Source organism: Mirounga angustirostris, unplaced genomic scaffold (assembly GCF_029215605.1).
Source record: "Mirounga angustirostris isolate CCGP_5_RB_7025 unplaced genomic scaffold, mMirAng1.0.hap1 SCAF_2, whole genome shotgun sequence".
Classification (NCBI taxonomy): Eukaryota; Metazoa; Chordata; class Mammalia; order Carnivora; family Phocidae; genus Mirounga; species Mirounga angustirostris.
The window spans coordinates 163,422,186-163,436,914 of NW_026991710.1; the positions used below are offsets into that span (position 1 = coordinate 163,422,186).

At 41.8% G+C, this 14,729-nt stretch overlaps 1 protein-coding gene across 1 annotated transcript in view; it reads right to left on the reverse strand.

Moving 5' to 3' along the window:
- Positions 1-443: 443 nt before the first annotated feature.
- The window catches only part of CHRNB3 (cholinergic receptor nicotinic beta 3 subunit), a 28,915-nt gene continuing 14,629 nt past the window's right edge, over positions 444-14,729 (reverse strand). The window contains exons 5-7 of the mRNA XM_045879302.2: positions 4,920-5,029; positions 3,815-4,697; positions 444-1,280 (exon numbers count right to left, since the gene is read on the reverse strand). Of these exons, the coding sequence (XP_045735258.1) occupies positions 1,146-1,280; positions 3,815-4,697; positions 4,920-5,029 (1,128 nt within the window). The 3' untranslated portion in view covers positions 444-1,145. The remainder of the gene's footprint in view (positions 1,281-3,814; positions 4,698-4,919; positions 5,030-14,729) is intronic.

Consider the following 14,729-nt stretch of genomic DNA (forward strand, 5'->3'; position numbering starts at 1 on the left):
ACTTTCTTTTTGCTTATTTTTTTATTTTTATTTTTTAATTTATTTTAATTTTTTAATTAACATATACTATCCACTCAAAACTTTCTATAAGAATTGCTTGGAGACGTATTCCTCTGAGATAATGAAATGAATCAGAGAAAGGAGAACAGGAGAAAAAAGGTGGTGAACCAAGAAATGAGTAAAACAATTACTTGTTTATAATGTGGTTGTGGACAGAAGAAGAAAAAAGAAAAGAAACAGAATGGAAAGTCTTGAGAGTACTGTTGAAGTGGATTCGATTGGATGCGGGGACATAAAAAGCCATCATCAGAGAATGTTGGGTACTTGTATTTTCTAGGAAAAGATGATGGGTATTAATGACTGCACCCCCAGTAATAGATAACATTGTTTCTATTGTCAGTTATTTTGATGTGGCCTTTTAAACAAGTCACAACTCACAGTAGGTTCTAGTTTCAGCATCAGAAAACCTTTATAATGTTATGAACAATCCATGAATACCACCTGCCTGAGAGGTCACCACATTCAAGAGAGACTATTTTCAACAAATACCACATTTGTGGGGGGGAAGGGGAGGGACTTCAGTCACCAGGCATCTTGGGATCTTTGTGAAAACAAGCGTGCTGTGCCAGATCTGTCCAACCAGGGCAATTCCCTGAATGGTTGTCGAGCTTTGTGCAAGCACATTGTCCAGTGGCATGACACACAGCACCAGTCTGCAAACTCAGGCCAAACCAAGGACACCAGTGGACGCAGAAGGCCCAGGTCTGAGCGCACAAATAGCTTGACTCGGAGATTGCCTGTCTTGAATTCCTGGTGTGCATCCTTGGCGGGGCCTCAGTGCAGCTTCCTGGGGGCCTCAGTCCAGCAATCAGCAACAGTCCTAGTGCGTCCTGGCTGTGATGTCAGGCCTGGAACCTATGACTCCCTGAACATCTGGGGAAGCCAAGGTAGGGGCCTGAGGAGCTCCAGTGACAGTCATGAATTTACTGTGGGCAAACCCACATTTGCCAATGTTCAGTTTCCCCGAGTCCCACACAGGCCCTTACAAGAAGCTCATGCATTTGGATACTGTACGTACATGCCAGCTGGAGGTCAGTTCTAAGGCGTAATTTTGTCTTTATGGTATTTTAGATGGCTCTGGATTGCTAGTGGGAACTATGGAGCCACATCTTCAAAGCAGGAGTAAAAATCAGAACAGAGCCTGTAACTGACACTATCAGAAAGAGCCACAGAAAGATTCGGTCCAGAACTTGGGCTACGAATTTCCAGTCTTGTACCACCTGCAAAAGAGAAAAAGATGCCTTCCTTTCAAGCTGCAGGGCAACTGTTCTGAATTCATTTCAAGGGATTGAAAAAGAGTAATATTCAGATGTACAGCACTTCAGTTTTCAAAATGCACCGAACACATCCCCTGCAGCGTAGGCTCAGATTCTCCCCGTGACTTTACTGGCCTGTGAACACTTTCGACATTGAAGATGTGAAATAGAAACAACGGAATCGGGGCGCCTGGGTGGCTCAGTTGGTTGGGCGACTGCCTTCGGCTCAGGTCATGATCCTGGAGTCCCTGGATCGAGTTCCGCATCGGGCTCCCTCCTCGGCAGGAAGTCTGCTTCTCCCTCTGACCCTCCCCCCTCTCATGTGCTTGCTCTCTCTCATTCTCTCTCTCTCAAATAAATAAATGAAATCTTTAAAAAAAAAAAAAGAAACAACGGAATCATGTATGAATTTGTAAACAATACTGATCAAAATGGGAAAACCCTGATTTTTACACACATAAAAAACTAGTATCTCTTCCTGATACTACATAAGAAATGAATCACAAACTTATAAATTAAGCATTTTCATGGCCTAATATAACAAGCCTTCTCATCTTCCACTCTGCATGTGGGTTTGGCTGCTACATCTCTGGAATGCTGGGGAACTGCCGGGGAGGAGAAGTGATCAAGCCAGGACAGCAATCCGTAAGGGAGAGGGGAGACGGGGTCTCTTTGGAGGAAGGGAAGTTGAGGCACAGTGGGCAATCCACTGTAAGAACAAGGTCAGAGCAGGAACAAGGTGAGAGGTGTGAAGGACAGGGGCCAGTTCTCTTCCGAAGGAAAAGAAATGTCCTGTTTCTATTATATGGGGGTTTTATAAAGATGGAAACTAACAGGACTTCTAGAAGGGACACAGGTATTGATGAGGAACCTAAATGCATTCTGCACACACAGAGGTTTAGGAGTAAAACTTTGGGGAAGAACACAAAGAAGACACATTGAAATGTTTGAAGTGCCAACCTGAAGTAGTGGGATTATTAATGATTTTATTTTATTTTTTTTTTTTTGAAACTTTTTTTTTCTTTTTTTTTTTTTTAAGATTTTATTTATTTATTTGAGAGAGAGAGAATGAGAGACAGAGAGCATGAGAGGGAGGAGGGTCAGAGGGAGAAGCAGACTCCCTGCCGAGCAGGGAGCCCGATGCGGGACTCGATCCCAGGACTCCAGGATCATGACCTGAGCCTAAGGCAGTCGCTTAACCAACTGAGCCACCCAGGCACCCCTATTAATGATTTTAATTTTCTTGTTTATACTTTTTGTATTTTCCAAATTCCTTACCCTGATAAAGGTGTTACTTTTATAATTTTTTAAAAGGCTTTCTGAATCTTTGAATTAGAATTTTTAAAGGATGTAAAGAAACAACAACAAACAACCCTAAGAAGAGCCAAAATGTTTGTTCTATAGCATTTTCCCTAATGCTTTAAAAATGTTTTTCAGTGGATGAAAAACACAACACATAGTTAGAGAGAATATACTAGGTAGTGTCTAGATAAAATATAGAAGGATATTTCTTTAAAAAATATTCTTTCAGCATATGATGTGATGAGCACTGGGTGTTATATGCAACTGATGAATTATTGAACACTACATCTGAAACTAATGATGTACTCTATGTCGGCTAATTGAATTTAATTAATTAATTAATTAAAAATTCTTTCATAGGGGCGCCTGGGTGGGTCAGATGGTTAACCGTCTGCCTTCGGCTCAGGTCATGATCCCAGGGTCCTGGGATCGAGCCCTGCATCGGGCTCCCGGCTCTGCCGGGAGCCTGCTTCTCCCTCTCCCTCTGTCTGCTGCTTCCCCTGCTTGTACGCTCTCTCTCTGTCAAAAATAATAAAATCTTTAAAAAAAAATTCTTTCATAATTTTGTTTATGGGATCAAGCTCTTGGCACTAATTTTCACTGATTTTAGAGTAAAGTAATTGAACGCTGTAAATTGGCCTATAACTTGTTTTAAGCAGCAGGTACGATCTCAATCTACGACTGTCTTGGGTCTGAAATCCACACTTCTGCTACACTTTTTTTTTTTTTTAATCTGTAAGCTAAATAACTATGCCCTTTTCCCTCACCAAAATATCTGTTGGAACACTATATCTTTATATTAATCCCAAAATCTAATTGTTTTTTTATTTCCAAATACTACAGATAGAAATAACCATCATTGCACTAAAAATGAGAGATACATTACCAGAGACCAGGATAACCAACTTGAAATGTAGAATTAAATTATTTTAAATAGAATCAAGTCTAATTATAAGGAATGGCGCTTAATCTGCACTTGCTTCACTTTTGCTCCTTCTGTTTCTGTGAACTGCTTCCTAAAAATCCATACTAAAATTCTTTCTTATCTCAGGGCTTGCTTAACATTTTACACATGAAAAGCAGATAGCTAATAGTGTCACATTTAAACAATGACAGCATTTTGCTGTAGAGAGATATGAGAACGTTGGTTTTGCTCGCTTCGGTGGACGTGTTGGGATGAACACCAGTGCACTCACCTGGTTGATGAAATGCTGCTTCTTCACGTGCCTTGAAATGTATCTGATGGAATCAGCGGCCTTTTCCAAGAAAGCAACAAGAACTGTTTCTCCATCACTCACCTGTCTTTGTTTCCTTTTTTCTAGAGCTTTACCTTTCACTACTGGTTGACTCTCATCTTCATCTGGGAAAGAGTAGCGATCCACGTGGTCCTTCATACAAAGCAATGTAGGAAGCTTTTGCAGAAAGAGTCTCTTCACCCAGGGGGCCATGGGGTGGTAAGTGGAAGAGGACCTGTGGTGAACGTTAATCACGAAAACTGTCACAATAATCGACAGGGTCACGAAAACCATAATGAACAACAGGTACTCCCCAATGAGAGGAATGACTTTGGAGGAAGAGGGGATTATTTCCTCAATGACTAAGAGAAACACCGTCAGGGAAACCAGCACCGAGGTGGACAGGGACAGCTTTTCCCCTTCGTCGGAAGGGAGATAGAACACGAGCACCGTCAGGAAAGACAGCCCCAGGCAGGGGATGATCAGGAAGAGGGTGTAGAAGAGGGGCAGGCGGCGCAGGACGAACGAGTAAGTGATGAACGGATAGGAGCAGACGCCGTCTCTCCTGCTGCCCTTCATCCCTTTTGCATTGAGTATCTCCCATTCTCCGTTATCGAAGAAGTCCCTCCTGTCAACGTTTTCATTGATCAGAACGAGGTCAACCATGGTTCCATCGTAAGTCCACGACCCGAACTTCATGGAGCAGTTCTGCCGGTCGAATGGGAAAAACGTGACGTCCATGGTGCACGAGCTTTTGTAACTGGCGGGGGGCATCCAAATGACGGTGCCGTTGGATCTCACGATGACTTTGGTCATGAGGGAGCCTTCGAAACGGCCATCAGCACTGTGGTAAAAGAGTCGACACTGATGACTTGGGTCTTTGCCCACCCCGCCCTCTACTGTTGGCCTTTATTACTTTCCTACCACAGAGTCAAACATTATTTCAGAAAGAAACGGTTCTCCTCTTACTCAAAGTTGTACATTTCTCCCAATTCTTTTGCCAAAGTCAGGCTTTTCCATCTCTGGTCCTAATCTGACCAGGGGGTATTTCTTCTGGGATACTTACTTTTCAAAGAGAACTATGTCGGGGAGCCAGAGAGATTCCGATGGAACTTTAATTGAACGAATTCCACCGTATTCATCAGGATTCCAGCGTAATTTGTGGTCTGTCCATTCCTGCACCAAATGAGTGTACTGTAATTTTATTCTGAAAAGTCAGTGTATTAGACTGTGGAATTCTTCAAGTTTATGTTAATTTACTAATCAAGGGTTTTCTTTAAAAAGGGAAATCCATGCGTTTTAAGATCTTATGACCTTACCTGTGGCTCGCTACACTTCTCAGGATGCAGGTTGAGCCAGTCTGGCCTCTGATCTTGCCCAGGCCCACAGAGCCATCCTACCTGGGATTTCCAAAATTGCCATATATCTGCCTCCCAGTGAAGAGTCTCAGCAACAAACACCACTGATTTGTGATCTATTTTTTTCAGCCTATTTTCTCTTAAGAAGCAAAAGAAAAGCAATGATAGATCTAACTCAGTTTATTCTAGGACAGTTGGTCCAATAATATTTTAGTGATAATGGGTACAAACAATTTTGAATATCACTCCAGAGTCTTGAACAAACATCCACCCACTATGTTAATATGAAACATCCAGTATCCACTGACTGGTCTTGCTGACATTATAACTTTAATCCAACGAAAAAGTATTTTCCAAGAATTTCCTTTTAAGTTCTAATCTGAATTTATTTTGTGACCACCCAATTACAGTTTTAAATTATATTCCTAATATTGTTAGCCTCCAGATACTTATGTATTTTTCCTCATAATAGAATGAAATCATTTATCATGTTTTACAGGAGCTAATGGACCCAGATTAACCAACCTGACCACTAATTGATTGGATTATGAAGGTCAAGAGGATGATATATAGTTGATCCAATTACAGCAGAAGTGGACTTTCTTAAAAAGATTTGGGTCCAGAATCTTATGAAATTTGACCTGAAAATTAAATTATTCTATCCCACTGTCCCTCATGTAGACAGCTGAGTAATGATGTAGGATAATATTAAATGACATTTCAGAAAGTTTGAAGGGTGTGCGCGATGCAAGCCTTCCTGTCATTAAAAAATCAGGAGTCAGCAGATGAGTAACTTCACTAGATGGTAAAGTATTAAAATATGCATGATGCCTGAAAAAGTATGAGACACTATACCCCAGATGAGATGTTGTCTATCCTAGACAATATTTGTGAGGTTTGTTTCTTGAAAAACAAATGGAAAAGGAAATGGGTCATTAAAAAGCTACAATCTAAAGGATAAAAGATTGCATGGCTATTTATGGAAAAGCATGCATGTGAAGATTGACAGTTTAAGAGCCCAAACTAATAAAGTATTTACCATGTTTACTTGGTACTCACAGGCTTCTCTCCTCCTCCTCCTCTGCCCATTTTGAAAAGCAAATATATTTTCCTTCCTATGAATAATTTGTCTCCTGCTAAGGAGACTTGTGCTACCAGCAGCAGGTCTGAATCTCAGAAATGTTAAAAGGAAGTCAGAATAGCACCTTCTGTTTGTTTCACTTTCACTTCATTTACTTTCTAAAAATTGACATACAATAAAATCCACTCTTTGTGTATGGTTCTATATGCAAACAGTTGTATAATCAGTAACATTGTCAAGATACAAGAACAATGTTGTTGCCCAAAAAGTTTTCCTTGTGCTGCTCCTTTGTAATCAACTCCTCCCATCCCCCACCCCTTGGCAACGAGGATCTACTTTCTGATCCTGTAATGTTGCCTTTGGTCATATAAATAGAATTGATTGCAGGGTAGAGAGTCTTTTGATCTTGATTTCTTTTACTTACCATAATGCATTTTAGATTCTTCTATATTGGTGATTTTTTCATTTTTATTAGTGAGTAGTATTCCCTTGTATGAATATACCACAGTTTATTTATTCATTCTCCAGGTAGGATATTTGGATTCTTCCAGTTTTTAATGATTACAAATAAAACCATTATAAACATTTTCTGCAGCTTTTTGAGTGAAAAGCATTCTTTTCTTCTCTTGGATAAATAACCAGGAGTGGGATGGCTGGACAATATCATAAGTGTATGTTCAACTTTATATGAAACTGCCAAACTGTGTCCCCGAGTGTCTGTCTCATTTTGCATTCCCACTAGCAATGTATGAGAGTTCCAGTTCTTTAGTATCTTCTCCAGTACTTGCTATTATCTTATTTTTTATTTTAATTATAAGAGTTGTGACTTGGTATCTCATTACGGTTTCTAATATCCGTTTTCCTAATGACTAATGATGTTGAGCACCTCTTCTTGTGCTAATTTGCCACCCATACATCTTATTTGGCGAAGTGGCTGTTAAATCTTTTGCATATTTTTTAATCAAACTGTTTGTTTTATTACTGAGTTTTTAGACTTCTTTACATATTCTGGATAAAAGCCCTTGGTCAAATACTTGATTTGCAAATAGTTTCCCACAGTCTGTGGTTTCTTAATTCTCTAAATAACGTCTTTAACAAGACGGAAGTTCTACACTCGGCTGAAGTTTATTTTACCATTTTTATCTTTTAGGAATTATGTCATATCTGAGAAATATTTGCCTAACTCAAGGTCACAAAGATTTTCTCCCATGTTTTCTTTTAGAGATTTTATAGTTTTGGGTTGTACATTTAGATCTAAAATCCATTTTGAGTTAATTTTTTAATTACGGTGTGAATATGGGTTGAGTTTTTTGGGTTTTGTCGCATATGGATGTCGGATCATTCCTGCACCTTTTGTTGAAAAGACTAAACATTTTCCATTGAATTACCTATACATGTTTGTCAAAAATCAACTAACCGTAAACTGTGTGGGTCTATTTATGGGGTCTTTGTTCTGTTTCATTAATCTGTGTCCCTTCTTTCCACAGTACCACACTCTCTTAACCTTCATCACTTTCTAGTAAATTTTGAAATCCCATAATGTGAGTCCTCCAACTGTATTCTCCTTTTCCAAATCATTTCGGCTATTCTAGTTCCTTTGCTTTTCTGTATAAATTTTTAAGTCAGTTTGTTGCTATCCACAAGAAAAATCCTTCTGAAATTTTAATTGTGATTGCCTCAAATCTATAGGTTGGTTTGGGGAGAACTGACATCATAATATTGAGATTTCTGACCCAGGAAAATCATTTCTCGATCCATGTATTTAGGTCTTTGATGTTTTTTAATCAGTGTTTTGTAGTTTCAGCTTATAGACCATGCACATATTTAGTTAGACTTATACCTAAGTATTTCTTGTTTTTTTTTTAAGATTTTATTTATTTATTTGACACAGAGAGACACAGCGAGAGAGGGAACACAAGCAGGGGGAGTGGGAGAGGGAGAAGCAGACTCCCCACCGAGCAGGGAGCCTGATGCGGGGCTCGATCCCAGGACCCTGGGATCATGACCCAAGCCGAAGGCAGACGCTTAACCACTGAGCCACCCAGGTGCCCCCCCCCTTTTTTAAAGATTTTATTTATTTATTTGACAGAGAGAGACACAGTGAGAGAGGAATCCTGTTGTTTTGATGTTAGTGTAAATGGTACTTTGAAATTAAGGAAAAAAATCCAATTGTTCATTGCTAAAATATAAATAAATTTGATTTTTGTATATTGACCTTGTGTATATCCTGTGAACTTATTTAAGCTCATTTAATTTTAGGAACTTTTTTGGTAGATTTTCTACATAGACAATTACATCATTTACAAATAAAAAATTCTATTTCTTTTTTTCCAATCCGAGTGCCTTTTATTGTTTTTTTCTTTTCCTCTTGCTTTAAGTCACTGTCTAGATCTTTAGTATGACATTAAATAGGAGTGGGAGAGTAGATATCCTCGCATTGTTCCTGATGTTGGTTGGAAAGCATTTGGTTATTCACCATTAAGTATTATGTTAGCTGTTGGTTTTCATAAATGCCCTTTATCTGATTAAGGAAGATTCTTCCTGGGGCGCCTGGGTGGCTCAGTTGGTTAAGCATCTGCCTTTGGCTCAGGTCACAAACCCGGGGTCCTAGGATCGAGCCCCACATCGGGCTCCCTGCTCAGCGGGGAGCCTGCTTCTCCCTCTCCCACTCTCCCTGCTTGTGTCCCCCCCTCAAATAAATAAATAAGATCTTAAATAAAAAAAAAAGAAGTGTCTTCTTATTTCTAGTTTGCTGAGATTGTTTTTTTTTAGTTTATTTATTTAGGTAGAGAGATAGCAAAAGAGAAAGAGCGTGAGCGGGGCGGGCGGGGGGAAGGGCAGAGGGAGAGGGAAAAGGAGAGAATACCAAGCAGACTCCCCATCCAGTGTGGAGCCCTATGCTGGTCTGGATCCCACGACCCTGAGATCACGACCTAAGCCAAAATCAGGAGTTGGACGCTCAACAACTGAGTCACCCAGACTCCCTGAGATTTTTTTTCTTAATCACGAATGGATCCTGATTTGTATAAAAAGCTTTTCAGCTTCTATAGAGACGATTACATGATTATTCTTTAATCTCCTAATAAGATGAATTATATTGATTGATTTTTTCTTTTTCTTTTTAAGTAGGCTGCACACCCAACATGGGGCTTGAACTCAAGATCCCGAGATCAAGAGTCACATGCTCTACCGACTGAGCCAGCTAGGTACCCCTATACTGATTGATTTTCAAATGTTGAACCAGCCTTGCATTCTTGGGATCCACCCCACATAGTCTTGATGTATCACAGTTTTATATAATACTTTTTCTTCTTATACACAGAAAAATACGTAGACTGCTGCCTTTCAAAAATAAGGATGCACTGGCAAGGAGGGTGTTGCTCTAACCATTTTCCTGATGTTTGAATTCAAATAAAAACACAGTGAGGTTTCCTTGAGAAAAGATGAGGACAGTGAAATAGGTGACATGTACCTTTGTGCTTTTGCTACTGAAGCATTTTTAAAACAATATTTGTTGGTGTAGATGTAAAAAATACATTCCAATAATTCACCAGATATCTAACGCAAGTCTGGGTTAATTACAAGAGAGGAAACAACCCATATATTTCTCTCTTAGCAGTGGGAATACTTTTCTTTGGGAATGTTTATCTGATTATTTTATACGACAGTAGCATACATTAAAAACCTACTATTTTGTAGCTATGCTGATAATAAGATAAAAATAGTAAGTATAAAAGTTACTGAGTGCTGATGATGTGCCAGGCATTGGCTTAAGTGCTTTATATTTATTAATGCTAATTTCTTCAATAACCTACAAATGACCTATTATTAGTGTTATACTAGATGAGGCACCTGTGGCTCAGAGGGTTCAAGTGACTTGTCCCAGGCCACACAGCTGGTCAGCAGAGAAAACAGGATCAAGTCTGCTGCATATGACTGTGTATGCCTGGCATCACAACTCCAGGAGGTGCCTTCCACATTGACTAGGATGTAAAGGGTGCCCCCTGGAGGTGTGCCATGGTACATTGAAAGCCACACCTTGCACTCTTTCCCCTCTTCCCATGCTACCTTACAGTGGAAGAACTTGTGGCTTGAAATTCTTCATAACGTCAACTGTTTGATCAGGCTTTCTATGGCTCCGCTCTCAATGATATTTCCAGCGCTGATCGCTATAAGGCTTACTGACTGTACTTAGGCTAAAAAAGTAGCTTATTCCATCTTTTCCTCTGTTAAAAAAAGAAAATGAAGACAATAACAACAGAAAATCTGTTTGGTCTTAATGGTGAAATATCTGTCCAAAAGTGGAGGAATTACACAATAAGCATGTTACACTGTGTCCCAGTTCATGGACAAAGAAGGGGAGAGAAATTATGGGATGAAAATGAACTGTTAATAACAGGAGCCTTTGGCTGACTTCCACTTAGGCAAGGCTTCGTTGGAGAAGGACATGGCATGTCAAGAGCTCTTTATAGAAAGAGGAGAAAAATGAATTCAGAAATAAAGTGGACACATACTGCCTGTTGCCTCAAGTTCACCTGCCTTTCTCCTGGTAAGAGCACCCCAGTTTCCTCTTGGGGAACCCCCTTACTGCACTGTCACCCACCAGCTGTGGGTGGATCTGGCTCTTCCTTCTGCCCCAGAAGTGGGGCTGCACCTCATACCTGCCCACTGTGATCTTCAGAGATAGCAGGTAAACAAATGGGAAACAGCGAGATAGCATGAATCTTCTAGAACCACTGGAAAAGAGGCTGACCATTCTCTCTCCTGCTGAACTTGAACACAGGAAGCACTTTGAGGCTGAAGCTGATACAGCCACCTTGCTGCCACCAGAGGCGGGCTAAGATGAGAATGGGATCACCCAGAGGACGAGGAGCCCAGAGACACACAGAGGGAACACCGTCCCTGGGAATATTGCTTGAGCCCCTGGATCAAGCTGCATTTAACGCTGGCCTTGTCCCTGGACTTTCCAGGCTGTGTAAGCCAATACATTCTATTTTTGCTGAAGCCAGTCTGGGTTGGGTTCTCTGTCATGTGCAACTAAAAGGTTCTCAGCTGATCCTGGGAGAATTTGAGCAGCTCTCCGGCCGGCAGGCAGGCAGTGAGCCCTGGGGCAGACACAGACTCGGGCAGGTTGGCTGGAACTGCGCTGTTATGAGCTGGCTCTGTCTTGAGTGGACAACGTTGGTGAGCTCAGCCACAGAGTCCAATCTCACACTTCCTCCATCTGGAAGGGAAAGATTGCTGCAAACAAAATTGCCTGCTTCCTGGATCCAGTTTCTTCTCTGCTCCAGGCATAGCCATCTTTTCCTGTGCCCGGTTCCACCCTGCAGAGAAGGTGGACAGCTATGATGCTGGGACCCCTGCCTTCTTGCAAATCCCAGCCAACACATACCTGGTTTTACAAACTGTTCTAAGGGAACCAGGGCAAGCCCTAGGGTGCGGGACTTTGGCGTCAGAAAGGTTTGCCTTGCTCACCAGGCCTCCAACTGCAGGATGGACATCTGCAGCCAGAGAGAACAGAGTGGTGGTGGTTTTTTGGGCTCACAGTTTGGGGGGAATAATGCATTCCACAAGTACGCAAGGCTTGTGCTCACATGGAGCACACCGCTGCTGCCTTGTACTCCTGGCCTGGGGCTGCCTCAGACAACGAGAAACAAATGAGCACGCCTTGTGGTCATTGCTCTGAAAGGGGTGAAGTTTGGGTAAAATGGCAGGGAACAGCAAGGTGGACAGGGAAGGTAGTTCTGAGGAGACAACCTTCAAAAACGGAGACCTGAAGGGTAGGGAGGAGTGGTGAGTGGTGGTGTGGGGCAGAAATGAAGGGTAGGGAGAAGAAGGGGGCTCGGGAAGGTGCTGGGGCAGAAATGAGTGAACGATGAAGGAGGGGTGCATTGAATCCTTGAGGAGGACATAAAGAGATCTAAAGTGATTGAAGTTTCATTCCTTTTGTTGTTGTTGTTTTAAGATTTTATTTATTTATTTGACAGAGAGAGAGAGAGCACAAGCAGGGGGAATGGCAGGCAGAGGGAGAAGCAGGCTCCCGGGACCCAGGACCATGACCTGAGCCCAAGACAGATGCTTAACCGACTGAGTCACCCAGGTGTCACCTAGGTTTCATTTCTGACCAGTAAAGAGAAAGGGGGTAGGTGGGACTTTTGGTGAATATTGTTTACTTTGGAGTACCCAGAAGAACAAGAGCACTGAATTAGAGTCAGAAACCCTGAGTTCCCCACCCGTATGGTCCTTTATCGGTTGTACTCCTTTGTGAGGTGTCCTTCTGTAACCAAACCTGAAGAATCAGAGATGTTCTCCCTGACATGTCCGTCCAGAGGGGTTCCCTGAATTTCTATCAACATATGTGTCCATCACGGTGTGGACAGAGCCCCATGCCCCAGGACGACAACGCGTGCTAGGTCAGAGTGTCAGGGTGAGGATTCAGAGCCCCCATCCTCTAGCTTGCTAAGGAGCTCTGAGATCTTCTGGTTACTTCCTGTTCTCCCTGAAACCCTAGGGGCATCTGGAGACTAATCTCCTGTTTCTCCCTTTTTCAAGTAAGAGATTAGAAATAATATCCTGTGTTCATATAGCATGTTCCAGCCAAGATTCTCAAAGCCCTTTACAAACCTCAGCTCTACCTTGAAGCAGTTCCAGGGTGGAGAGCTGTGTCATTGCAGGAAATGGGAGAGCATACGATATGTCAGGGCCAAAGAGCAAAGTTAATCTGTGACTAAGAAAAAAAAAATGGAAAAATAGGTTTCTTAATTCTGAAAAGTGCAATTTCAAATCCATATCATATATATTCCCTTAAAATTGTCTTTTCTTACATACGTTATCTGAAATACCACTCTTAAATGTCTAGCTATTATACAGAACAACATTTCTTTTAAACCTAAATCAAAGACTTTTTTACTACAAAAAAAATTCTCCTAATTATTCTTAGTTTAATTCTAAGACCAAAAGATAGTAAGGAACAAGTAGTGCCTTGATTTGTAGCCTCTGGGGCATCCCCAGGATCTTCAGTTATCTTAAAATCAAGTGTAAAATTCTTTATTTTTTTTTTAAGATTTTATTTATTTATTTGAGAGGGAGAGAGAGAGAGAGTACACGAGCAGGGGAGGGAGAAGCAGGCTCCCCTGCTGAGCAGGGAGCCCGACGCAGGGCTCGAGCCCAGAACCCAGGATCATGACCTGAGCTGAGGGCAGACGCTTAAGTGACTGAGCCACCCAGGCGCTCTCAAGTGTGAGATTCTTTTTTTTTTTTTTTTAAGATTTTATTTATTTATTTGACAGAGGGAGACACAGTGAGAGGAGGAACACAAGCAGGGGGAGTGGGAGAGGGAGAAGCAGGCTTCCCACTGAGCAGGGAGGCCGATGTGGGGCTCGATCCCGGGACCCTGGGATCATGACCTGAGCCGAAGGCAGACGCTTAACGACTGAGCCACCCGGGTGCCCTCAAGTGTGAAATTCTTAAAACAAGTTAATGTTCATACATTTTAATCTTAAAGGCAACAACATGACATATGATATGTCTCATATTCCCATTATAACCATGAGTTGTCAGGGCCAAGAAATGGGATTTGTCATTAAGGATGAAAAAGCCTCCAAAGATGGCGGCAGGAAATGACATTGATTGAGTCCCCACTACTCGCCAGTTAAGGTACCAGTTGCATTCACACACATGATCGCATTTCACCTGTTAACACTGTGAGCTAGGCATCGCCTCTATTTTATAGATGAAGAGACTGAGAGTCCGAGAGGCAAAATGACTTGCCCAAGTTTACGTAGCAGGAGTTCTGATTCCTAACTCCTAATTCCTGCTCAATTCTCACTCAGCATCCACCAACCCGGCCTCCTGTGCTAAGGTCCGAGTGTGGCTGGGAGAAGAAAGGAAACTAAGATGTTGAGTAAAGGTCGGAGATACATTCACAGACTTGCAGGTGCCATTTTGCAGGTTGTGGAAGGTAATTAGACTTCAGGAAGATCCCCCAGACCTTTACAGCAAGGCTGAGCCTTCCATGGCAGGTTTGTTTCTGATTTCCCTTCTGAGACCAGCGCCAGGGATCTAGCCTCTGAGGCCTGCATATGTTTGCTGAACTTTTTGTTGGTCTAAAACGGGAATCAGCTGTTGGAGAAACAAGGCTACTTTAAGATGTTGGCCTTGGCAGACATTCAGGCAGTTTTATTTTCCTTGGGAAAATGAAGGGGGTAGGACAGCAAAGTGTTCTCAGCTACAGTGAAGCCGGATCACTCAGAATCTTACTGTCTTATTGGTGTTTACACCCGATGGTCCAGCATCTTACGCAGTGCCCGGTGCATAGTAGGTGCTCAGTAAATGCTTGTTGAGTGGGTAATTTTGACATCTGTTGTCTTAGTGATCACGTCTAGGCCAAGGGTTCAACCCTTTATCACTAAAGAAAAGGTGGTTTCATTTCCCATTT